The sequence below is a fragment of the Marmota flaviventris genome, chromosome 9 (genome assembly GCF_047511675.1).
Source record: "Marmota flaviventris isolate mMarFla1 chromosome 9, mMarFla1.hap1, whole genome shotgun sequence".
Classification (NCBI taxonomy): Eukaryota; Metazoa; Chordata; class Mammalia; order Rodentia; family Sciuridae; genus Marmota; species Marmota flaviventris.
In genome coordinates this window covers 23,007,676-23,032,752 of record NC_092506.1, presented here as the reverse complement: position 1 = coordinate 23,032,752, position 25,077 = coordinate 23,007,676, and the positions used below count along the sequence as shown (strand labels likewise).

Sequence of the window (25,077 nt, the reverse complement as noted above, 5' to 3'; positions counted from 1 at the left end):
TATAGGGATACAGCCTTAATAAGAAAGGAAATTTAGACCATGCTACAATATGGATGAATCCTAAGGATTGTGCTAAATGAAATAAGCCAGTCACAGACAAATACTGAATGATTTCACTTATATGAGGTATCTAGAGTAGTAAAATTTATAGTCAGAAAATAGAGACTGGAGGAAATGATAGTTTTTTAATGGACATAGAGCTTCAGTTTTCCCAGATGAAAAAGTTATGAAGATTTTTTTTTGTACAGCAATATGAATATACTAAATAAACTGTGCACATAAAAAGTATTAAGATGGTAAATCCTATTTATGCAGTATTTACTACAATTTTAAAAATCAAATTAGTAGAATATATAATTTGTTGCAGCAGAAGAAATGAATGATAGATTGAGGCAGGTTATTAGAAAATATCCAAACTGAAACAGTAAGACATAAAAGGAATTTAAGGGGCTTCAGATAAGGGCATGAAGGACATGTGATATACATCCAGAAAGAAAAGTCCACATGTGGAATACCTGGAAGAGGAGAGAGAATGGGGCAGAAGCAATGGTTGAAGAGGTAATGATTAAGAATTTCCAAAAAGCCAGGCACAGTGGCACACACCTGTAATCCCAGCAGCTTGGGAGGCCGAGACAGGAGGATCACAAGTTCAAAGCCAGCCTCAGCAAAGGCAAAGCACTAAGCAACTCAGTGAGACCCTGTTTCTGAATAAAATACAAAATAGGGCTGGGGATGTGGCTCAGTAGTCAAGTGCCCCTGAGTTCAATTCCTGGTCCCACCCCCCCAAAAAAAAAAGATGAAAGATGTTATTCTACAGACTCAAGAAAGTCTGTGAAGAAGCCCCACTGTAATATCATAGCCAACTTCTATAAACAAAAGATAGAATAAAATCTCAAGATAGAGAAAAAATATATGTTTTTTCAAGTGAACAACTATAACTGACAGCCAGCTTCTCAACAAGAGCAGTAGGACCAGAATACAAAGGAATGACACATCTCGATTGCTGAATAAAAACACTGCCAACTTAGAATGCTGCACCTGAAAATACCCTGCAAAACGAAGCAAATACAATATTCATTATGTGTGGTATTGGCCAAAAGATAGACAAATAAACCAATGAACAGAATAGGAGGCCATACATGTATGGTCAGGTGATTGCAGGAGCATCAAAGTATTTGAATGTGGAAAGTAAAAATCTCTTCAACAAGATGTTTCTGGAGCAGCTGGATATTCAGGGGAAGAGTGCAACCCATACCTCACATCCACAATCGCCAACTGGAGATGAGTCATGGACAACAGGAAAGTGAAGCTAAAACAATAAAACTACAAGAACAAAATATAAGAGGATATATTCAAGTCCCCAGTGTATGTAGGTAAAAAAAATCTTAGGACATAAAAAGCATGAATTACATACGAGAAAATTGATAAATTTGGCTTCATCAAAATTAAAACTTCAACAGATACTTAAGAAAATAGACAAACCATGGACATAAAATATTCGCAGCTCATGTATCTGACACAGGACCTGAATCCAGAACATAAAGAACTACACATGCAAAATAAAACCCAATGAGATATCATTTACATACTTTTCTAGAAGGGTTAAAATGAAAGATTGATAATAGCAAATGTTGGAGAGGGTGGGTAGCTAGCAACAGGAGCCCTCCTATATTGCTAGCAGGAGTGTAAAATGGGATCATCATTTTGTAAACAAGTTGGCAGTTTATTAAAAAGCTAAGCATGTATAACCCAGTAATTTTATTCCTGAATGTTTATCAAAGATATATGAAAACATGTCAAAAAATACTTGTTAGAAAATGTACACAGCAGCTATTCCCAATAGCTACTGAAATTGGAAACAGATGCCCATGAGTGGAAGATGGAGAGACACTGGATCATACATTGGATGCTCTTCAGCAAGAAAGAACCAGCATCCACAAACCCAACAATATGCTAACAAAAGAAGTTGGCGAATGTACAGTTTCAACTGTATGAAGTTCTAGAATAGGCAAAACTCACCTGTGGGGATAGAAGTCAGGTCAGCAATCGTTTTGTGGAGGAAGGTGTTGACTGGGAAGCAGCATGAAAGAATTTTCTGGATTGTTGGATATTACAGTTTTTAAAATAAAGATTTTAGTAACCCAAAAACAGATCCATTACCAGCAGACTTGCACACAAAAAATCACAAAAGGGATTTTTTTGGGCAGTAGGAAAAGTAACCCAGATGGAAATTCAGAAATACTGAAATAGCAAAGAACAACTGAAAAAGTAAATATAAATAAGTATGATGCTATCAAATTAAGACGGTAAGACCTTCCAAAGTTAAAATTTATAACTAAAGTACTACAGTCAGCAGAAGGGAGTTGCCTTGATCAGTTTGGGTAATCCAAGGTCCCATTAGACATTTCACGTTCATGCCCTTCACTGGCCTCATTTGACGCTCAGATTATGGGATGGGAAGTGTGGTGAGTGTGGACCTCCAGAGGGAGCCTTCACAGTAGTTCACACGCTAGGCCAGGGGCCAGTAGTTGCCAGTCTCCCTTTCCTGTCAAATGGCAGCTCATATACAAAGGAACAAATTAAATGATTTATTGTGCTAACTGCTGTGGCTTAGGTTGTCACAAGATGCATATAAAAATGAGTACCTTTTGCATCATCTCCCAGGCATGGCTGTCTACAAGAACCATGACACTTGGGAGCACAAAGCTGTGGCTTTCCACCAGGTATCTGAAGTGTATTTACAGTTGTGCTGTTTAGATACAGCTCACCAACCAGGGTCATCTTTATCATAAGCTATGTTGCTTATAATCGCTCACATTCCCCCTTTGCAGGTTTTCAGGGGAGTAGAGCTAGAAGGTTAAATCCAACATTGGTTTCCATTGTAGATTCACCGAGTAACCTCTATGGCCCTGTTAATAACTTAAATACAGTACTCAGACTTTTAGGATGTGTGAAAATCACAATCTTATTAAAAGTGATTGTTGGGCCCTTAGGATCCCACTTCCATATTCAGTAGGTCTAGGGTCAAGATCAGGATTTACATTTCTGAAGAGTTCCCAGGTGATACTGGATGGTGCTGCTCGTCTGAGGACCATGCTTTGAAACCCCTGCCTTAGGAAATGGCAAGAACAACACAAGTGCTACTTTCCTGTTTGCCATCCACAAAATAGCAAGGATCTCTGCATTCTCTTGGCTTCAACTTTTACAGTAGTTGTTATTCTGTATTATTTATTCAGATGTCCATCAATAATTGTCTCCTTAGGGAGTTTCTGAGTTTGCATTGCCATAATTTTCACAGTCAGCAGATGGCATTAGTCAGATCTGTTTTAGACTTAAGTCTGCACACATTATCAGAACCTTAAGTCTCATCCCTTGTTGCTCTCCACACAGTGCTCAGAAGATTTTGCAAAGGTCTCTTCCTGCTGTGGCCCAGTTCTTCGCCAAGCTGCTGCTATTGCCACTGTGGTCAGTTTGTTTGCCAGGCTGCCACATAGTTCTGTTTGACCTTGTGAGCAGATGCACAGTCATTCTTCCACTTTGGTCCCCCGCCTCCCCAGGTGCTGGCTCATAGATGCTACTAGATGCTGACTGGATGAGCAGCTAGTCCAGTTTGATCGGAGCCAACCAGCAGCTCCACCTTCTTCATCCAGTCACAGACCCAGGCACAAACATGGGAGTCCTTGCAGAGTTTGGCCCAGATGCACCAGCTGCCCCAAGGCAGTGTCATTCCTTCTAGGCAGCCTCACTGTTGCAGCTGGGTTTCTGGTTGGATCGATTTCATGGACAGTGGAGAGCAGTGGGCATTTTTTGGCATAAGTTTGTATCCAGCTTTTATCTCTTCCCACAAGAGGAAGTTTCATCCTCTGCCACGCAGTGGCTTTTACCACCAAATTCTGGGAAACTGGGCCCCCAGGGAGGCTTCAGTCCCATATCTCCGTGTATGTCTTTTATGTCATGGTGCCTTAGGCATTTAGAAGGATATGAAAGTCTGCTGCCACCACTCTGTAGTGCCCACGCCCAGTGGTTTTGGAACTGGCTAGATAGGTTGTTCCTTCTCAGACAACTCAATAGGCTTCTCATGGCCTTGCCTTCACTGAGGACAAAAACATGTGTCCCCAGAGTGCTGCAACTAGGTGGCAGCAGTCCCTGGGAGCTCTCTCTGCCCCTTCCCCCATGTGACAACTCCAGGGCAGGCTGAGTAGGGGAGGGCGGGGCTTGGAGTTTCATAGGCCTGGAATCCAGGGGTTCCATCAGAACAAGAAGCGTCACACTTGGGAAAGCCTGAAACTGTTGCTTCCTACCAGTTAATTCACACTTCTCCCACCTACTTGTAGTTTCAGTGCTGCCTGGTGACACAGGTGAAGTTTTACTTCCATGAGATTTCAGTTTCCTGGGAAACAGCTCAGAAGTTAACATGAGATCACTTTCTAATGAGTTTTCATGGATAAAGTGTTAGATTTTAGTATTATCAGGAAAGTAATATAAAGTAATAATACATTTTAATTCTGGAATGAATTGAAGATGCATGTTATAAGTTTTAGATTAATCACTAAGAACAATAAAAGAAGTATGATTCAGGAAAATGAAATAATAAAAAAATTAGGTTATGCCAAAAAGGACAAAATGTGTAAAACAGGTGGTTAAACAGAAGGCAAATAGTAAAACGACAAACTCAGTATGTCAATAATCACAATAAATACAGAAGGATGAAATACTGCAATTAGAGTACTAACATTGTCAGACTGGCTTTAAAAATTGAACCCAGTTATGTGCTTTTTTAAAAGTAACATCTTTTTTTAATATTATTTTTAGTTGTTGGTAGATCTTTATGTATTTTATGCGGTGCTGAGAATCAAAAACCCAGTGCCTCACACATGCTAGGCAAGCACTCTACTACTGAGCTACAGCCACAGCCCAAAAGTAACATGTTAACTTAAGATTAAATGATTGGAATGAAACAACAACAACAAAAAAGATATAGCATGCAGACACCTAAGAAAGCTGATATAGTCATATCAGATCAAACAATGTGGAATTTAAGGAAACATTTCTACCAATAAATGTAAATGTTTTCAAGTGATAAAGAAATCAGTCCACCAGGAGTATAGAAAATTGCAAATCTGTATGAAACTGAGAGCATTCTTCCAAATTATATGAAACAAGCATTAAACATTGACAGATTCAAAAGAAGAAATAAAGAAACCCACAGTCATAAAAGACTTAACATATCACTAAAAAACTGATGGAAATAAACATACAAAAAAAATCAGTACACATAGGAAACATCTTACTAATAAATGACCTAACCAGTATTTACATAATCTTGCTTTCAAAGGTGACAAACAACTCATTTTTAAAAATGCACATGTTTTTAAAATGCTCATTTTACTATATTTTTCATAAGCTGAATCATAAATTAAGCCTCATTTAAAACATTAAAATCATTTAGAACATGTTTTCTGTCCATACTAGAATTAAGCTAAAAGGATAGATATAAAATAAAATCCCCAGCTATTTTGGTAACATTAAGCAGCACACCTTTAAATAAACTGCAGGTCAAGGAAAAAAAGATGATATTAGAAAATATTTTTAAATGAATTGTAAAAGTACAGCATATCAAAACTTGGTGCAGCTAAAGCAATGCTTGAGGGGAGTTTGTAGCCTAAGTGGATTTATTAGTTTAAAAAGGGAGAGAGGGTTAAAGGCAGTGATCTATACTTCTGTTTCTAAAAGTTAGGGGGTAAAAATCAAATCAAAACTACACAGAGATATTTCTCGTTAATTGCATTTGCAAAAATCCAGTTTGGTAAGATACTTCTGGTGATGCTACCAGGAAACAGGTGCTGTCGCACATTGCTGGTGGAAATGCAAAATGGAATGATCTCTATAGAGAGCAAATTAACTATATCTTGCATAATTATTCACTAACTTACCCTTTCAGCCCTTTTTAAAGGAAATGTATTATTTTCTAAAAATACATTGGCAATAAATAAAGCAAAGTGCCCATGAATGAGACTGTTTATTGTAGCCTGGCTTGTTGTAGCAGACTAGAATCTAGCAGTAGGGGACTGACTGGATAAAAAGTTCCTGTGGAATGTCTATATAATGGAGGCTTCTACAACTGTCCCCAAAAAAGGACTTCTCTGTAAACTTGTAGGAATAAACTCCAGAATATTTATAAAGAAGGGAAAAACCCAAAGTAGAAAAAATATCATGGTAGGTTACTAATTATTTTTTTACTGGCAAAGGGAGGAAGGACAGATAGAGGGGAAAATTTAATTTTTCACATACACACAAATGACATCTATTGATTGTACATGTGAACTCCACCAAACTTTTGGAAACCACTTCCTTTCAATCTAAAGGGATTTCCAAACAATAGAAAAAGGAATAACTTCCCCCATTACTTCCTTGAAACAAAGATAACCTTGAAAATAAAACAACACTCTGAGAATGAAAATCTTGTGTTTTACATCTATGTATTATATAGAATTTTTAAATTAAAGAATTTATCTCATGGAGATGTAGAATATTTCAAAATCATAAGTAAAATATTAAAAGATTGAATTCAGCAACATATTTCTAAAAAAAAAAAAAAAGATTCACCTTGACCACATTAAGCTTATCTAAGAAATACTGAAAATAGTCTACCTTTAGGAAAATCTAATATTTTATTCACCAAATTGAAGGAGAAAAATTATGGAAGCAGTTCAGTAGATTGCTTTTGAGAAAATTCATCCATTCATGGCATAAAACTAATGCAGACTAAGAGTAAACAGTAACTTCCTTGATCTTATTAAAAGAATGAACAAAACTTCAAGATGATTCCTAATGGGAAAAAATAATAAAAATCATTTTTAAATCAGGGAAAGAATGCACACCACCAACACTTCTTTTCAGGTTTAAAATGAAAGTCATAGCAACTAAAGTAAGAAAAAGAAATTAATGGCATAAGGGTTAGGAAGAGAAAAATGTTAATTCATAGAGGATGTCATTATCTGCATAGTAAACCCAAAGGAATCTACAGATTTTTAGGAATAATATTTTTAATCAAGGTGGCTGCCTACAGTCAACAAATAAAAATGTCGTATTTTTATATAGCAATAAAAATATTAAGATAATTTTAAATGTATTTACATTGTTCCAGAATTAGCAAGACTTATGTGCAGAAAGTGATAAAATTTTTTGAAAGGCATTTTAAAAGACATGAACACAGATATATAATGTTCATGGATAGGGAGACAACTCCATAAACTTGTCAATTTGGTTTACAGAGTCAATGCTATTATAATCAAAATTTGAACTTATATGGAAGGGTGAGGAGTAAGGAATTGACATGATACTCTTGAAAAGAACTGGCAATTGCTTAATCACTTTCAGTCCTTATATTTTATAGAAATATTCAGTTCCATGTGAATTAATGACCAAGTTACAAAATCAAAACTAAAAGTTAGACTAAAACGTGGAAAATTATGTTTTCAGCGTAGAATAGAGAAAGGTTTCTTAAAGTAGACATAGAGACAATTATAATGGGAAACAATGAATTTAATTACATTAAGGTTTAATGTAAGAAAATTAGAAGTGCTTCACCTACACAAAGAACATATAAATTTATATAGAATATATAAATTGATGGGAAGGATAAATAATAAAACAGAAAATGTATTGAGACTGGAGATGTAGCGCAGTGGTGGAGCGCTTGCCTAGCAAGGCCCTGGGTTCCATCCCCAGCTCCACGAAAACAGAAAGAAAAGAAATACATAGAAGATACAGACGTATCTCACAGAAGTGATGCATAACAAACATAGGAATCAATAAATACCCAATCTCACTAAGAATTAGGAGATGCACAATAAGATGGTTAGATGCCATTTTACTCCCACTAATAATACCAAAAGTTGGAAAGAATATATGGATCCCAAGGCACTTTTTTTTAATACTTTGTTTTCATTTTTTAAAATTGAACTTTTAAAATTCTTTAAAATCGGGCCATTATAGTTACACATTACAGTGGAATTCATTGTGATGTATTCATACAGGCACATGACAGTTTGATCAGTTTCATTCCCCTGTTCCTGCTCTTTCCCATCCCTCCACTCCCCATCCCCTTGCTCTTCTCCATTGTTCTCCTTTTCAAGAGGCACTTTTAAACAGTGCAGGTGGGATTATAAATTAGCACACCACCTCTGGGAAGCAATTTGTCATTTTCTTGGGTTTTTTTTTTTTTTTTTTTTTTTTTTTAAACATTTGCGTATCCTGTCGTCCAGCAATTCTTTTAAGTATCTGCTATAAACTAGAGAAACTGCACATTTATTTGCAACAAGAAACGACTCAAACCTCCATCTGCAGAAAATAGAGAAATACATTGTAGTAAATTCACTTAGTGGACATTTATTTGTGCAGTAAATAAATTGAATGAACTAAAACTACAAAGAACAGCATGGATGAGTCTTAGAAATATAGTGATGAGTAACAACCACCCCAAGCCCCAGAAGACAGCATACAGCACACCATCTTTAGAAAGCTCAGGAAGAGGTAAACTAAGTAATTTTGTTGAAGCAAATATATGTGTGTGAGTGATAGAATTGTGTTTAAAAGAAGCAATAGAATAATAAAGACAACTTTCATGTCTGTTGTTGTTACTGGAGATAGGACCTAGAGGCACTGAACCACATTCCCAGTCCTTTTTATTTTTTATTTTGAGAAAGGTTTCACTTAAATTGCCAAAGGTATCATTAAGTTGCCCAGGCTGGCCGTGAACTTGGCGATCCTCCTGCCTCAGCCTCCTAAATCACTGGGATCATAGGCATGCACCATCACACTGACAAAGGACAAGATTTAGAATAGTGTGTGCCTCTGGGAGCATAAGAATACACACATAAATGCAAGTTCATTCTTCAGTAGGGTGGTTTCTGGGATATTCATTATTTGATGCCATAAAGCATAAATAAATGTTTTATGTAATGAGGTATACTTGTATAATTATGTTTATGTAATTACATACTTATATATGTTACACAATTATAGCTCTATGTACTTATATAATATAAATATTTTTTGTATGTCAGATACTGGCATTAAAGAAAGATAATTGCATTTTTTAAAAAAATAAAATTATTTTGGGAATCCAGTCAAAAGGTTCAGGTCACTAAGAAGGAGGAGGTTAGCTTCAGATTTCTCTGTAATGTCTTCTACACTATGAGACAGTGAAAAAAAAATACCAACAAACTATTTGAGGAAGGAGTGTGCTATGGTTTTATAACCAAACTCTCTTTTAGTGTTAAAATAGCCATACTACCAAGACTGTAGACAGAAAGTTTTGAACATAAATGAGTGTATTAGTTCACTGGGACAACCATATCAGAATAGCATAGAGTGGGTGGCTTAAACAACAAATTTGTTTTCTCATGTCTGGAGGCTGTGAGTCCAAGATCAAGGTATTGACAAGCTTGGTTTTCCACGGAGGCCTCTTTGGGGGCCCACATATGGCCCCACCCCACCCCTGTCTGCCTCTTCATATATTATCTGGCTCGTCACACAGGAACCTGGTGCATCTCTTCTTATAAATCCTTCATATAAATCCAGTCATATTGGATTAGGCCCTGCCCTAATAGCCTCATTTCAACTTAATCTCACTAAAGACCTTCAACTGCAGTTATATTCTAAGGTTCTGGTGGTTGGGATTTTAAAATATGAATCTTGAGGTAACACATTTCAGCCCCTAACAGTTATCTCCAAGAATATTGTTTCCATGGACTCTTCTTGAGGAAACTACTAGAAGATGAACTTCAGCTAACCAGGAAATGATTGGGGAAACCACACAAAAGTAATGTCACTGATCATTGAATACATTTAACTGTAGCACCAGCACTAAAACAGAAGTGGGGCATACGGTGACAGATCACAATGTAAATACTATATGCCCTGACAATGCAGAGTTATAAAATTACCAGAAATCAGAAAGAAGATAGGAATCAGGGTGTTTTCTGATTGCCTCTTCTGTAGTATCAGAACCTACTGATAGATGAAATAGATAGAAAAATCCCAGTTTAGACCTAAATCCCAGTTAAGACCTAGACTTAAATTAAGTGCTGAGATTTTGCATAGGTAAAGATAGCATCTCATTAAAGGAAGAGATGCATTAACTATTGGGAGAACTTAGTAGTCATCTGGAATATGTATTAAGTTGGAGATCTATCTTTTGCATTACACTAAGTTAAATTTCGAATGGATCAAAGAATTAAATGTGAAAAATGAAATTATACAAGTTCTGACATGATAACACATGATAAAATTTCTTGAAACCTTGAGGTGAAGAGGGCCTTCCAATTACAGCTGAAAATCCACAAGTCACCAGAGGTAACTTAATAAACTGAACTCTATAGAAATCAAAATCTGTATCACGCAAATCCTATCAAAGGCAATGGTGTGATCTCCTTAATATATAAAGTGCTTTTTCCAATATACATAATAAAGGCCTAAGAAAAATTAGCAAAATATAAGTACAGATAGTTCACAGAGAAGAAATACAAAAAGATGGTCACTTGTACTCATAAGTAGGAAAATACAGATTTTAAATCACATTTTTTCACCTATCATAGTGACAAAGGTCAGTCTATAAGAAATGGGGACATTCCAATTAAACTGCTCCAATCCTGTGGAGGGCAGACATCTATCAAAATGAAAAGTATGTATTCTTGACATGGCACGTCCACATCTGGAAACGTATCCTTCAAGTGCACAAATGCAAGATTCTTCTGCCTATGCAAGGTTACTTATGCAGCATTGCTGTAATAGTGAAAAACTGAGGAAAAAGTGGAATAATCCTTAAAAGGATAAACAACAGTGTATTACCACAAGGAAATACTATACAGCTATTAACAAAGAATGAGGAAGCTTCCCATACTAAGGGGAAAAGATCTCCACTAAAGACTGCTAGAGCTAATAAAGAAATTTGGCAAAATAACAGGTTACAAATTCAACATACAAAAATCAATACCTTTCCTATATACCAACAACAAGTCTGCTGAAAAGAAATCAGAAAGACACTTCCATTCAGGTAATCTCAAAAAAAAAAATAAGTGTGTACTACCTGGCTTTTGAAACACATGAGCTACCAGTCCACAAAGTTACATTAAGTAAACTAGAACATGAAATGTTGTTCTGCTAATCTGCTGTGCGAGGCCCTGAGCAAGATACTTTGCTTCTGAATCAGTTTTCTCCTTCATAGAAAGGCTGTGTAACGGTAGTAGGGGCTCTTAGGACTGCTCCAGGGATTCACACCAGGACAAACCTAAGTGCCTAGCACAGTGTGGGCACTTACTAAGTACTCAGGTGAACGGTGGCAACTCATGTTCCTGTTCCTTATCCTGATAACAGTCAGTATGTTGCTGGAGAGGCATCATCTTAGCTGTCCTTTCTTTGTAGAATCAGACATCCTGGGTCCTTTCCAGCATGGCAGCCCTCTACTGGAGAGTGAAAGGCCAAGGAAAGAAAGCCATTGACTGCCTACGCCAGGCCCTCCACTACGCTCCTCACCAAATGAAGGTGAGTGGGACTCAGCGGCAGGACCCTCATCCTGTGGTCCTGTCTGTGGCCCTATGGTTTATTCTGAGCCAGCCTTCCCCCTGCTCGCCCAGTCAGGACACGGGACACAGGTGGGATGGGGCGGGAGACCCCGTAGCCTGGCCTGTAACAAGCCTGTGAACTGTCCCCACTAGCGTGCCCCCCGCCTCAGCAAATTGGAACTTGAGAGAAGGTCTTGAGCATCACTGTGAGATAGTACATTACTCAGTACCTTTTCAACTGCATTGGGGCCGACCCATTGTGCAGCAAATACATTGGCCTAAGTCGGCTGCCACCCTGGAAGTCTTTCTGGGTTTATCTTATCCTCAGGGAGTTGGAGGCCTCTTAAGCTCTTTTGAGTTCGCTTCTAGGCACAGAGACAGAAGCAAATTCCCATTCCTGTACATACATTGGTCAGTTTCCATTCCTTGATTGACTATCCCCTTTTATTGTGTGGTGCTAGGAATCAAATCCAGGGCCTTGCACGTGCTAGGCAAGTGTTCTTCCACTGATCTACACCCTCAGCCCTTAAGTTCCTGTTTGGCACACTCCCCCACACCTGCCAGCTAACCCTGTAACATCAGTCTTCTCCAAAAGGTGTTAACATTTTAATGGCTGAAAATATGCAGTATTTTTGCAGCACATCTGTATCCATGTGTGCTGAGTCCTGCATTACTCCAGTTCTCATCCAAAAGACATGGCTCCTGTCTTCCTTGTTTGTGCAGGCAGCAACTGGGATGCCGGAAGGGGCACAGGCTTCATGGTGGGGCATTGCTGTCTAAACAGCTCCACTTGTTACTGGTTTTGTGGCCTTAGGCAAGTTATTGAACTTCTAGGACCTCATCTGAGGATATGCACTCTGTGGATGTCTAGTAGGACGCAGAGTGGTTCTTGTTTTCTGTTTCTCTGTGTCTCCTGTGGAACCTAGCCCTGTGTGGTACAGCCAACAGCTCGGTAACACACTTAAAAGGGGAAAAAGTTGGGATGATGACGATGTTGCTGCTTGTTCAGTCCATCATTCTGGCCTTTGCTGTAGGCAGTGGGGAAGGGCCAAGTCTGCATCAGGATCAGCAAACTTTCCGTAAAGAGCCAGATGGAAACATGTATGCTCCACTAGTTGCCTCAGTTGCAGCTAGCTGATTCTGCCGTGGTAGTATGAAGACAACCCAGAAATTCATAAAGGAATGGGAAAGACCACTCTGGTAAAAACTTCACAGAAGCAGGCAGCAGGCTGAATTTGGCCTGTGGGCTGAAGCTTGTGGTCCCTGCCCAAAATGCTTGGGCTCTATTACAGCTTGAACTCAAAGTGTCTGTCTGTGCACTTTTTATTACCAGTCTGCCCCTGGACAAGAGTTGCATAAGAATAACAACTCCATCACACAGCAGATTGTCTACTTCAACTGACATGTTGGTTTTGGAGGCAAGACTTTGTCAATGAAAGATATAATTGATCTATGCTTTGGTACAGTTTCTTCCTGGCTTGTTCTCCTATCACAGAGCAGTAGCCAACGGCACACCAGCACTGGAGTGTACCGTTGTTCTACCACCGACCAGGTGCACCTCAATGGAAGCTCAATAACCCCTCTCTCCACTCCCCTCCCTGCTCCCAGGATGTGCCCCTGATTAGCCTGGCCAACATCTTGCACAACGCCAAGCTCTGGAACGATGCCGTCATAGTGGCCACCATGGCAGTAGAGATCGCACCACACTTTGCTGTGAACCATTTCACACTGGGCAACGTCTACGTGGCGATGGTAAGACGGGTGTGGGCTGCGCAGACCACTGTGCTGCGGTGCAGGGGCACATCTTTGATTTCAAAGCTTCTTTGAATGTGTCATTGTCCTTCAGTTTCCTCTAAGTTTAATATCTAAAACCGCCAGCTCCATCAAGGATAAATTTTACAAATAAGAGGTTAGAGAATTTGGGGTGTTTTGCTTGGTTTTTTTAGTAGTACACAGATTCATCTAAGTATTTACTGCTCTGAAATTTCTCACCATGAATAGTAGAATCAGATTTGCCTACAATTTTCCAGAAACCTCACCTAACACTCCACGTAGGCACACCCTTGAGCCCTCTTGCTTTCAGGAGCGGGTAGGTCCCTGTTACTGCACTCAGGATGCCCACACACACCTCTCTTGCCATATTTTTCCCTTGTGTTATAATTTTTGTTTAGGTGTCCGTCTCTCCCTCTAGACTCTGAGCTCTTTAGAGACAAGACTTCCGCTCCCTGTTCCCAGCACTTCACAGTGTTTGGCACATAGTAGGTACTCATCAAATATTTAATGAAGGATGAAATTCCACTAGTGTGACAGACACCATTTACAGAGAAAATGGCAACACCATATTCCCTCATTATGATCAGAGTCAAGGACAGTTTGGGAACTTAAAACCCCAAGGGTCCCCAAAAGCTGTCATAACCAAATTTAACACAAGAATCATGCCATCCACTTTCATCTAAAGCATGGTGTCACACATGGGGCTATTCCCAGGATCCTCTCAATAACAGTTAATAGAATGAGCAGCCCTGAGCTATAAGCTTTATGTGTCGTCCTGACTTCAGAGGCAGGAAGTATAATTTGGCCAGGTTGGTATTGCTGGATGTGCAGATTTCCCTCTCTGCTTCTTAAAATTGAAGAGTCTATTTCTGTCACCAGTAAATGTGAAATTTGCTACTATGAATGAAGAATTCTGTCTGTTGGGTTAGAAAGAGCCACTTAACCAATTGGGTTGGGCTTTTCTTTGAGAGTGTTAATCTAAGTAAAAGATTTAATGCCTTCAATATGGCAGTGATCATTTCCAAATCCCGTTCAAATTTGTAAATGTTATGGAAAATAAAGTCTTTACAAGTCTAATCGAGACACCTGACTTGACTTCCATCTTTGCAGCTCCATAGAAAACCCAGGCGGAGGTGTAATGAGCATTAGCTGGGCATGTGTGCAGAGGTTTCTGTGAGGATTAAATACGAGGGTTTCATAAAGCACCCAGCCCAGTGCCCGGCACATTTCGGGTACTCGGTGACACTAGTTCTTGCTGCTGCCTGAATTGTTCCCTTGGTGGGATCCAGCCTTTGTGGGGGGTGACTGACCCCTTTCCCTGGGCTTCTCTGGCTCAGCTACTCCCTCCTTCCTGGTCTGTGCTCTCTGCCGAGCTGTGGAACACTGAGCCGTACTTTAGAATTGTCACTAACGTGGAGATGCTTTCTGAGCATAAAGAGGTCACAGGCTCCTGTTGGTCTAGGGCTGCATTCCCCTCACGTTTGTCCCTTTCCCCCCACAGGAAGAGTTTGAGAAAGCACTGGTGTGGTATGAGTCGACGCTGAAGCTTCAGCCCGAGTTTGTCCCAGCCAAGAACCGGATCCAGACCATTCAGTGTCACTTAATGCTGAAAAAGGGCCGCCGTTCTCCCTAGCACGCTCCTTCTCTCCTCCCTTCACTCATGCTCTCAGAAAAAGAGTCAGAAAAGAACCCAATCACTGTCGGTATCTACTTTCAATGATGTGTGTGCAAATTACTGAGTAAGACTTAAAGCAGGACTTTCACGTATGTGGGAATTGGTTTGATTTTGGTTTTCAGTTCTTTCCCCCAGCCACCCTCGGAAGAGGCATCTTCAGAAACACAAATTTCTTAGGAAGAAAACACAGCTTAACGATATCGTGTAAATACTGAGCCAAGACATTTCTGGAGCTACGCTCTGTCTCCAAAACCTCGAGGCCTGTAGGGCTTTCCTGAGTGGCCCAGCCAGCCTCCTCTGGAGGAGCCAAACCACACTGCACATCCTCTGCTTCCTGTCGTAGCCTCGGTTGTCAGTGGAGACGCAAGCCCAGCTGGTGCCGGCCAGTGAGAAGCAGTGTCCCGCGCTCCCTCCACCACCTCGCAGTCCCCAGTCTTGTCCATTCCATTGCTGCTAGGTCACAAACTCTCAGAGGTAGTTTGCAGGGGAGGAAGGGGAAACGATTTTTAAGACAAAATATTCACAACAACCGAAACTCTTAGGATCACCTGACCTTTGTAATGTTATTTATGTTGGGGAGGGAGGGGGGCTGAGGAGGGGGGATCCGCAGTGTGCAACATCTTTATCATTTGTACTTTAATTACAAACTGCAAGGAAACCAATACGCCGAAGTCCTATATAACAGGTTGATATATATAGAATATGTATATTTGAAGCCCTCTACAGACCGAGTCTGTGTTTCACTGATTCTTTGTTCACTGTGTCACCCATCTTGGAACAAGGTGCGCCTGGCGCTCCCTCTCCACTAGGCCTCCCATGAGCTCCTCGGGAGAGAGCAGGATCCAGGGCCAGTGTCTGCACACAAAGCCTTTGGCTTTGGTCCCAGGAGAATCGGAAACTCCACCAGTTTGGAATCTTCAAGGGCACATATCGAGAACAAAAATAAAAGTTGTTTATGAGCAGAATAGACCTGTAATGTGATTCTTCTTTAGAACCAGGTCATGTGGACGCTGTGGAGCCTGCCGGTACCTCTTCCTCTGAGCTCCCCAGGTCCTGGGATGACCTGATCTTTCTTTCACAGCACCAGCTTCTCTGGTGGGTAACCTGATTAGCTTGAAACACTCAACCAGCCACAGTCCGCAGTCAGGGGGTGAGCGAAGTGGGTGTACTGACCTTGCCAGAGTCCGGCCCCTCGCTGAGCACTGGTCCTAAGTTCACCCCAGTGAGCTTCTTGGAGAGCCCTGGGACAGTCGTGCCAGCATGTAGTGGAGCATTCCCTTTGGCAGGATTCCCTTGAAGAGTCTTCTGAAGACCCTAGAGTGTCAGCAGGTCACCTCAGACATTGGCTCACTGAGCAGGGAGTATCTGGTTCTGACCCAGGCTGTGATTTGTCGGAAGCCGCTGAGCAGTCAGGCACACCTGTGACCTCTGTCTTGCATGCACCTGAACAGTCTTATCATATAAGACTTTGAGAACAGTGAGCTCTTGTTACTGAATAAAGTGAGCCTTGGCTCACTAGGAAGATCCTCATCAATTAACATGTCGAAGTATAGTTCCCTCCTCCATCTCACCAGTGGGGTTTAGTTTTCTGCCCAAAACCCTCAACAGTTGCTTCTTGTCTTTTGTTATTTAATTTGCATATAATGAAATGTACTCTGGTCTATAAGCCTTGATGGGCAGCGTCAGGCAGCCACCACAACAGGGTGTCATACTCCCACCACCCCAAGAAGACCCTCTGCTACCCCTCTGATCAAAACTCTCCGATCCTTAACTGGTGGCAACCACTGGTCTGCTCTCTGTCCCCCGGTTGCTCCTTTTCCATAGGGCCGTGTCAGTGAAATCACACAGTCCATGTCCTTTGGAGTCTAGCTTCTTAGACTTACCTTAGGCACTGGGGACTCGCCCTGCAGTGGGAATCGGTAGCTCATTACTTTTTATTGCCGGGTAGTATTCCATCATTTGCTCACATGCTGGAGGAGGCCAGAATGTTTCCAGCTTTGGGAAATTAATAAAGCTGCAATGAGCATTCACATGTAGGTTTTTGTGTGCACGTGGGTTTTCATCTCTCCTGTGTAAATAATTCAGCAGCTTTTTCCCTGCTGAGGAGCTTTGGAAAATGAGAACCATCAGCTGGCACCGAATGGCGGCAACTTCAAGTGGGTTTTACAGGAGTATGGTGGGGGCGGGGGGCGAGTGTGAGTCTGTGTATCTGAAAGGAAGGGGAAAGAGCTTGGCTTGTCTATGAAATGATGGAATTATTCCCACATTGTCCCCTGCCTCGTTTCAGGTGCTGCTTCCAATCCAGTATGGTGGGAAGCTGCCCTTCGCAGCCAGTGACATGAAAGCCCAGTGATGTGGCAGAGTAGGGACAGGCACCAACAGGCCAGACAGGTCTTCCATCCCTGCCTCCCAGCTCCCCTGCCCTGTGGCTGCTGATCCAGAACTCTGTGGGCTTATCCACCAACTAGGTCAAAGATCTGACCTGCTCCAGACTAAAGATGCCGGTCCAGACTTGCTGGGAGTAGAAGGTGGAGTCCAGCTTTCCACCATGAGGAACAGCCATCAGTGTCCCTTCTGGAAGCTTCCAGAGCAGACTCCCCAGAACTTTAGCTACATGATAGGAGCCACCTCATGGCAACGCCTTTGTGGTGGGGCCCAGAATGAACTCAACAAACCCAGGTTCCAACTTGATCCTGCCTTTTACAAGCCACAAGATTTTGAGTGAGTCACTGGGCTCTGAGCTGAATTTCTCATTGAAAGAAAATAATCTGAGAATATGAGGACCACTATTCTTCACTAGGAATCCCTGGGAGAATTGAAAAATAAATAATAAAAAATATGAAGCAGCTCCCCGTAAGACCAGGAAGGAGGTGGCTATTGTCAATGGCACCGTGTCGTAAGAAACTGGGTTCTTGAAAGAATTCCAGGCTTCCAACTCCTCTGAGCACATCATGCGGTCAGGCCAGCTCACTGTCCCAATTTCCAAAGCTAGTGCTTTGTCTAGACCCCAGCAAATGTGGCCTCCTAGTCCTCTGTGATTTCTACCCTCTCTGGGCCTCTTTGTCCGGAGCTTTTCCTGACAACTCTAGCAAACACTGATCACCTTTCTGATCATTATAACACCTTCTGTTTATTAAGCCAGGCAAGAGACTCTGCAGTCTTCAACATGGAAGATTCATCGAGTTCTTACTGTGTCCCGGGATTATTCTAAGAGCTTACATGGGACGAAGCTCATTTAAGTCTCACGTCAACCCAACAGTGAGGTCCTGCGCTCGCGATGATCTTAGCCCGCCCATGACCACAGGGAAGCCATGGAGTGGAGGTCTGAGCCCAGACAGTCTAATGCTCAAGCCAGCGCTCCTGCCACCCTGTCATTTATCCATTACCTCATTTAGTCCTCACAACTACAAAATAGGGAGATGATATCACCTCTATTTTAAAGATGGGAAAACCAAGGCTCAGAGGTCACAGTTACTCTGCAGTGGACTTCAGACCCTAACCAGGCTCAGATCTGCCCACACCAAATGAGAGCTCTTCTCTGCTCTACGGTGCTGCTTCCAAGCGTGAGTTACTTCTGTAAGTGCTTTTGCTCTCTTTAAGATGGGGTCTTGCCATGTTGTCTGGGTGGCCTTGAACTTCTAGGCTCAAGGGACCCTCCCACCCCAGTCTCCTGAATAGCTGGGACTCTACACATGAGTCACCACCCCCAGCTTGGTGCTTCCTCCCTCACTGTCCCCTATTTGCTCTCAGGTGTGCGGATTGTCTCTCTCACATGTGTCCATGTGTCACATGTCTGTCTCGTGGCACTAAATGCAGATCGAAGAAATAGTAAATGCTTGTTTAATACAATGTGACCGGACAAGCAATGTGATTTACGGTCCCTCTGCTTCCTGCCACTGACATTGTAATGGACTTCCGCCCACAGATCACAGTTTTTTAGGACGCCAATCTCAGAAAGTAAAATAGTTTGCATCTGTGCAATGGAACTTGTGGAGGGGGGGTCCATCCTCTGCCTCAGGCTCCGTGCCTCAAGTCTGGCTACTAGAGGAAAGTGCCCAGGTGCTCAGGAATCTCACAGGGCCCATTCAACCCTTCACTGCCCAAGGGTCTTGCACCACTGGCTGGGGAGATGATGAAATAACTCTGGTGCAGCTAGTTTGAGGGGATCCTCCCCTGTCCTGGTCTCCAGTGACTCCACCCTGACATCTGTACCAGCTGCCCTCCCCTGAAGCAGTGGCCAAGTCAGCAGCAGAAGAGACTCACTTCTAAACTCAGCGTTTGTGGTTGGTCAGACAGGCATCCCTAGATCACATCCCCCGTGTCCCCATTCTGTGAAGATGAAAATGGGCAATCCCAGGTCTTCCTACAAACAGATTTAGCTTAGCACTTACTGATGTCCAACACCAGATGAGATGTCGAACATAGTCTGCCCTCCAAGAGTCATGATGTAGTTGAAGAGACAAGACTGAGAGAATTAGAGGGGAGGATGTGAATCCCATTCCAGCAAAAACCTGAATATTGCAAGGACCACAAACTGAATGCCCGGTGGATGCACCACCCTGGTCCTCCATACCTCGATGGCTCAGCCCCAGCCTGCCTCACCATGCTTCTCCTCTGCCATCCCTTTAGTAACTCACCAAACACATGTTGAATGCCCGGGATGAACCAGGCACTGCCATGGCTACTGCAGGTCATTCAATCTGGTGGGAGAATAGGAAATAGGGAGGTGGGTGGTGAGAGATGAGGCGGCAGCCAGATCATGAAAGGCAGCTAAGGAGTTCAGACTGTGTCCCGAGTGGTATCAGAGCCACTCCTCGGCTTGCACTTTTAGCTACAAGTCAGTTTTCACATGTGCATCAAACTTCCACGTCTCCGTGCTGGTGATCCTGCCAGCTCCTCTCCATCAGCCCCCGTGTTATTTACTTAATTCTACTTGTTTTCCGAGACCCTGAGGCCACAGGATGCCAGGCTCCTAAGGTAGGTGTGATAACCCCTCCGACCCTCCTCAGAGGCTTAGCTCCGTGGCCAATCAATATCTCCACCCCCTGCTTTTACAACATATCAGCCTGGCTCAAAACAGTGGCTTGATTTTAAAAAAGAGATAGCTACTGAACTAGGGAATCGATGGTGAACAGCTTCCAAAAATACCCTGGAGAAGGTATAGTGACCTCAGGGAGAAGAGACTGGGACAAGGAATGGAAAGGAGAGGGAAGGGCAGAGGGTGTGGCTCAGGGGTGCTTGCCTACCATGTGTGAAGTCCTGGGTTCCATCCGGGCACTGCAAAATAATAATGATGATAATAAAGTGAAGAGGAGGAGGGGAGGAAGAGAGGAGGAGGAAAAAGAAGAAAAGAAAAACTAAGGAGGAGGAGGGGAAAAAGAAGAAAAGAAAAACTAAGGAGAAGGAAGTCTAAATCAGGACAATGCCAGAAGGCACGTAAAGAAGCTATTTTCCCCCCTGACCTCCAGCCCCATCTCTAAGGCCCCCCCTGCTTCTGACCCGTGTAAAGTGCTTTGAATAGGGACAGGCACACGCTGAGCTGCCAAGAGATGTTAGCTCTTCTTGTAACCCCGGCCTTCATCCTGCCACTAAACCTTTACCTAGTTCTAGAAATAAGTTCCCTTTTTCCTTCTGTTGAGTGTTTCCTTCCAGCCAGGCACAGTGTTGCATGCCTGCAATCCCGGTGGTTTGGGAGGCTGAGGCAGGAGGATTGCAAGTTCAAAGTCATCCTCAACAATTTAGCAAGGCCTGACAACTTAGCAAGACTTTGTCTTATAATAAAAAATTGGTTAAAAAAAAACGGGCTGGGATGTGGCTCAGTGGTTGAGTGCTGCTGGGTTCAATCAATCCCTGGTACCAAAAAAAAAAAAAAAAAAAGAGTTTGTTCCCTGATTCAAAAACTTGACTGCTTGGGACAGTGATCCCTAGCCTAGAAAGTGGTGTTTGCTCCAAAAGATCTCTTAATAGAAACACCTGGGGAGACTTGCTGATTTCTTCCATTCTGTCTTCCAGTTCATGCACACGCTGCACCTGCGAGTCCACCGAGGTTTTTATTTCATTAGTCACCTTTTTTTCACCAGTAGGATTTCTACCGAGTTCTCTGTTTATCCACCTCATTGTTTCATAATCTCTCCTGGTTTTAGGGATCCTAGTCTTCCTTTTAAGCGTGGAGATTTACTTTTCAAATTGGTCCATTCTTTCTTGTTCCTCAGGACTGAATTCCGCTTCGTTGGAAGAGGTGTGGCCTGGTTGGTCCTATAACATTATGATGCCGCCAGTTCTTAGTCTTTGGATGACTACTCTTCTCTGCATTCTCTCCTGTCCTTAGTGAGCTCATCCAGTCACGTGGGCTCAATCTGCGTCCCCTCCAGATTCCCATACATGTCCTCTATTAATTCTGAACTTATTTATCCAACAGTCTACTCCATGTTTTCAGACGGTCTGTTCAGGGCTGGATTCTTTATCTTCCCCCCAAATGCTTATCTAACTTTGGTCTTCTCATCTGAGTTAACAGCAACTCCCTCCACCCAATTATTCAGGTCAAAACCCCCTGGACTCCTGTTAAAATGCAAGTCAGATCATGTGATCCCTCTACTTAAAACCAGTGACCTAAAATAATGTAGAAAACCCTAAAAAGTAAAATTTTGAAAACCCTCCTCAACCTGGCTCGCCTCTCTGGCTGGACTCCCATGACCCTCCCCATGGCTTATTGACATTGGACCACATCAGCCTCCTGCTGTGTTCCAAAACTTAAAACCAGGCTCCTGCCCCAGGGCACCTGCCTCTGCTGTTCCCTTTGCCTGAGATACTGTTCCCCTAAGCAGCCGCTCCCCTCCCCTTCTCACCACATTCTTTCTTTGTAAAACCTCCTGGATCGCGATATTTTATTTCATCATTTATTTATTTACTTAGAGACATGGTCTCGCTGTGTGGCACAGACTGTTTTCAAATTTATGGGCTCAAGCGATCCTCCTCCTTCAGCCTCCTGAGTGGCTGGGACCGCAGGTGCGCTGCACCACAGTCAGCTGTAGATCTTTTTTTTTTTTTTAATTTTAATATTTATTTATTCTTTTTTAGTTTTCGGCGGACACAACATCTTTGTTTGTATGTGGTGCTGAGGATCGAACCCGGGCCGCACGCATGCCAGGTGAGCGCACTACCACTTGAGCCACATCCCCAGCCCCCCATTCTTGTTTTTATCAGCTTTTTCACTGCTGTGACTAAGAGATCCGACAAAACAATTTTAGGGAAGAAAAGTTTATTTCAGGACTCACGGTTTCAGAGGTCTTGGTCCATCCAAGGCCGGCTCCATTCCTCGGGGCTCCAGATGAGGCAGGGCATCAGGGTGGAAAAGCAGCTCACAAGACCATCAGAGAGCAGCAGAGCAGAGACGCCACTGGCCAGATACAAATATGTACCCCATGGCCACGCCCCCAATGAACCAGCTCCTCTAGCAGCACTCCACCTGCCTCCAGTTACCACCCGTTAATCCCATCAGGATCAATCAACTGATTAGGACAAAGCTATAATCCAATCATTTTCCTTCAAATCTTCTTGCGTTGTTTCACATGTGAGCTTTTAGGGGACACCCCATCTAATCCATAACAATCCCCAAGATCAAAGAATGCAACGTTTGCATCTGTTTTGTATCTCAATGTATCTCTGGGCCCTGGAATACAGTGGTTGTACAGAAAAATCTGTTGAAGGAAAGATGAGGAATGGAACCACCTTATGACCCAGCTGTACCACTCTTTAGTATTTATGCAGAAGACTTAAAGTCAGCGTACCACAGTGATACACGCACCCCCACATTTATAGCAGCACAATTCACAATGGCCAAATTATGGAACCAGCCTAGGTGTCTGTCCACAGATGAGTGGATAAAGAGAATGTGGTGTATGTACACAATGGAGCTTTACTTGGCCAGAAAAAAAGAAGGAAATGGGTCATTTTCAGGAAAATAGATGGAACTGGAGAACATCAAGCTAAGCAAGATCAGCCAGACTCAGAAAGTCAAGGGTTGAATGTTTTCTCTTATATGCAGAATGTAGGGAGGGAAAAAAGAAAGATCAAGGGACCTCATGAAAACAGAAGAGAGATCAGTAGAGAAAGGGAAAGGGGAGAGGGAAAAGGAGGTTAAGGTCAGAACGTGAGGCGTGATATTGACCACCGGATGCTGTGGGCACTTGGGAATATACCACAGTGGATCCCACTATTGTGCATAATCCTAACGCACCAATAAAAAGGTTTTAAAAATCTGTTGAAGGACTAAATAGATAAGTGAATGAGTGGCACTGGACTTCTTCATATAGATTTTTGTCCTTATTTAGCACGAGTTAATGCCTAAAATAATTCCACAAGTTACATGAGGTTGAGAACGCCTTCCCAGGGGGCAGTTTTTGACATGGTCTCTGCCGAATTCCCTACAAAATGGACTGTGTTTTCACGTTAGCATCTCCACTTGACATTTCCACACTGTGTGGAGAGTGGGGATTAGGTCTGTGCCTTCCCACTGGCAGGAGGTGCCGGGTGCCATATTTACCTGGTGGATAGGGGTTCCCTGGTCTGTCTTACCCCTGGCCTCTGGCCTCACATTCAGCCCAGGTCCACTCTCACCCATCTATGAAGCCTAATTCCAGTCCCTACATGGAGCCCAAGACCACAGCCCCTCAGGCCTGAAGGTGTTCTGAGGCCCCGTGACCATGCAGCTCCAGATCCCACCCCACTGCTGGTCCCTGGAAATCTCTCTTTCCTGATATTCTGAGTTAGCTCTGTGTTTTTGAGATATTGTGCCCTGCTTTGGGACAAGTTGAAGGTGCAGGTGCGAGATTCCCGTTTGTGTTCCGTGTGTCATGGCATCCGGAAGTCTGGAGAGGCCTGGTCTCCTCGACATGTGACCTTTCTCCTGGAATCTGGAATCCTCCCCTGTGGGGGCGCGGACCTGTGTGGGAAGCACTGCTACTGACAGACATGAATGAGATCCACCGCGAAGACAGAAATAGAAGGTGTTGAGATGATCTCGCTTAAGAGCAGTCTCCTAATTTGTCTAAAGTTCACCTCCTCCAGAGTCACAGCCCTCCAACCCCAAAATCTCTGCAGACACCTATCACAGAAAGCCTGACTTCCCTGAAAATGTCTAGCTCCTTCGGGGAGTGTCTCTTTTATTATTTGAAAATGGGCCTGGAATTAGTGGGGGTTCTCCAGAGAAACACAATTCACGCACACAAACACACATAAAAAAACTATATATATAATTTATTATAAGAAACTGGCTCATGTAATTATGGAGATTTAGAAGACCCACGATCTGCTGTCTGCAAGCTGGAGACCCAGAAAACTGGTGGTAAGTTTGAAAGCCTCTGAGCCGGGGAATCTAGGTGTAGATTTAAGCCTGGGTCAGAACACAGGAGCAGTGAGGATGGTAAACACCTGCTCCCAGATGAGGTAGAGGGGATCCCACCTGTCCCTGCTTTCTGTCCTGTGTGGGCCCTCCAGAGGCTGGAGGCTCTGTGCCCACGTCCAGAAAGCCACCCACTGGCTCGGCTCACCCGTTCCAACGCTAATCTCCTCCAGAAACACTGTCACAGACACACACAGAAATAATGTTCATTAACCCAGATATCATAACATGATCCATCATAAGCTCAAATCCTTTTCAAATTAAGGCCTAGCCGGACCCTTAGCACAGACCGACTTCATAAAAATGGCCGATGGGAGCCTGGGGCTTCTCCACCTAGCTCTGTCCAAGAGGGGAGGATGGTGCCACAGAGAGGGGCTTCCATGCAGCCAGGCCAGTGGGCCTCCTGTACCTGATCAGGCGTCGGATGCAACTCTGCCCATTGCTCTTCGTTTCCTGCAGAGGGCAGTAGACACCAGGCTGAGGAGCTGAGCACGGACCCAGGGAATGGCATCCCTGGCGGGTGTGTCTGTGGACACTGAGGCTCACAAGCAGGGGCACTGCGAGCTCCCTGCTGTGTGCAGACACCAGGATGCTCAGAACTGCTGGCTGCAGAGGATGGAGAGGTGATAGGAGAGGCCATCAGAACCCCTAAACCTGCACTA

General features: G+C 43.0%; 1 protein-coding gene across 4 annotated transcripts in view; it reads left to right on the top strand.

Annotated features, from left to right (window-relative positions):
- The window catches only part of Ttc17 (tetratricopeptide repeat domain 17), a 108,079-nt gene extending 92,099 nt beyond the window's left edge, over nt 1-15,980 (top strand). For all 4 annotated transcript variants that reach the window (XM_071616296.1, XM_027936442.3, XM_071616294.1 and 1 more), the window contains 3 exons: nt 11,428-11,547; nt 13,176-13,319; nt 14,842-15,980. In XM_071616296.1, the coding sequence (XP_071472397.1) occupies nt 11,428-11,547; nt 13,176-13,319; nt 14,842-14,973 (396 nt within the window). In that variant the 3' untranslated portion in view covers nt 14,974-15,980. The remainder of the gene's footprint in view (nt 1-11,427; nt 11,548-13,175; nt 13,320-14,841) is intronic.
- Nucleotides 15,981-25,077: the final 9,097 nt, after the last annotated feature.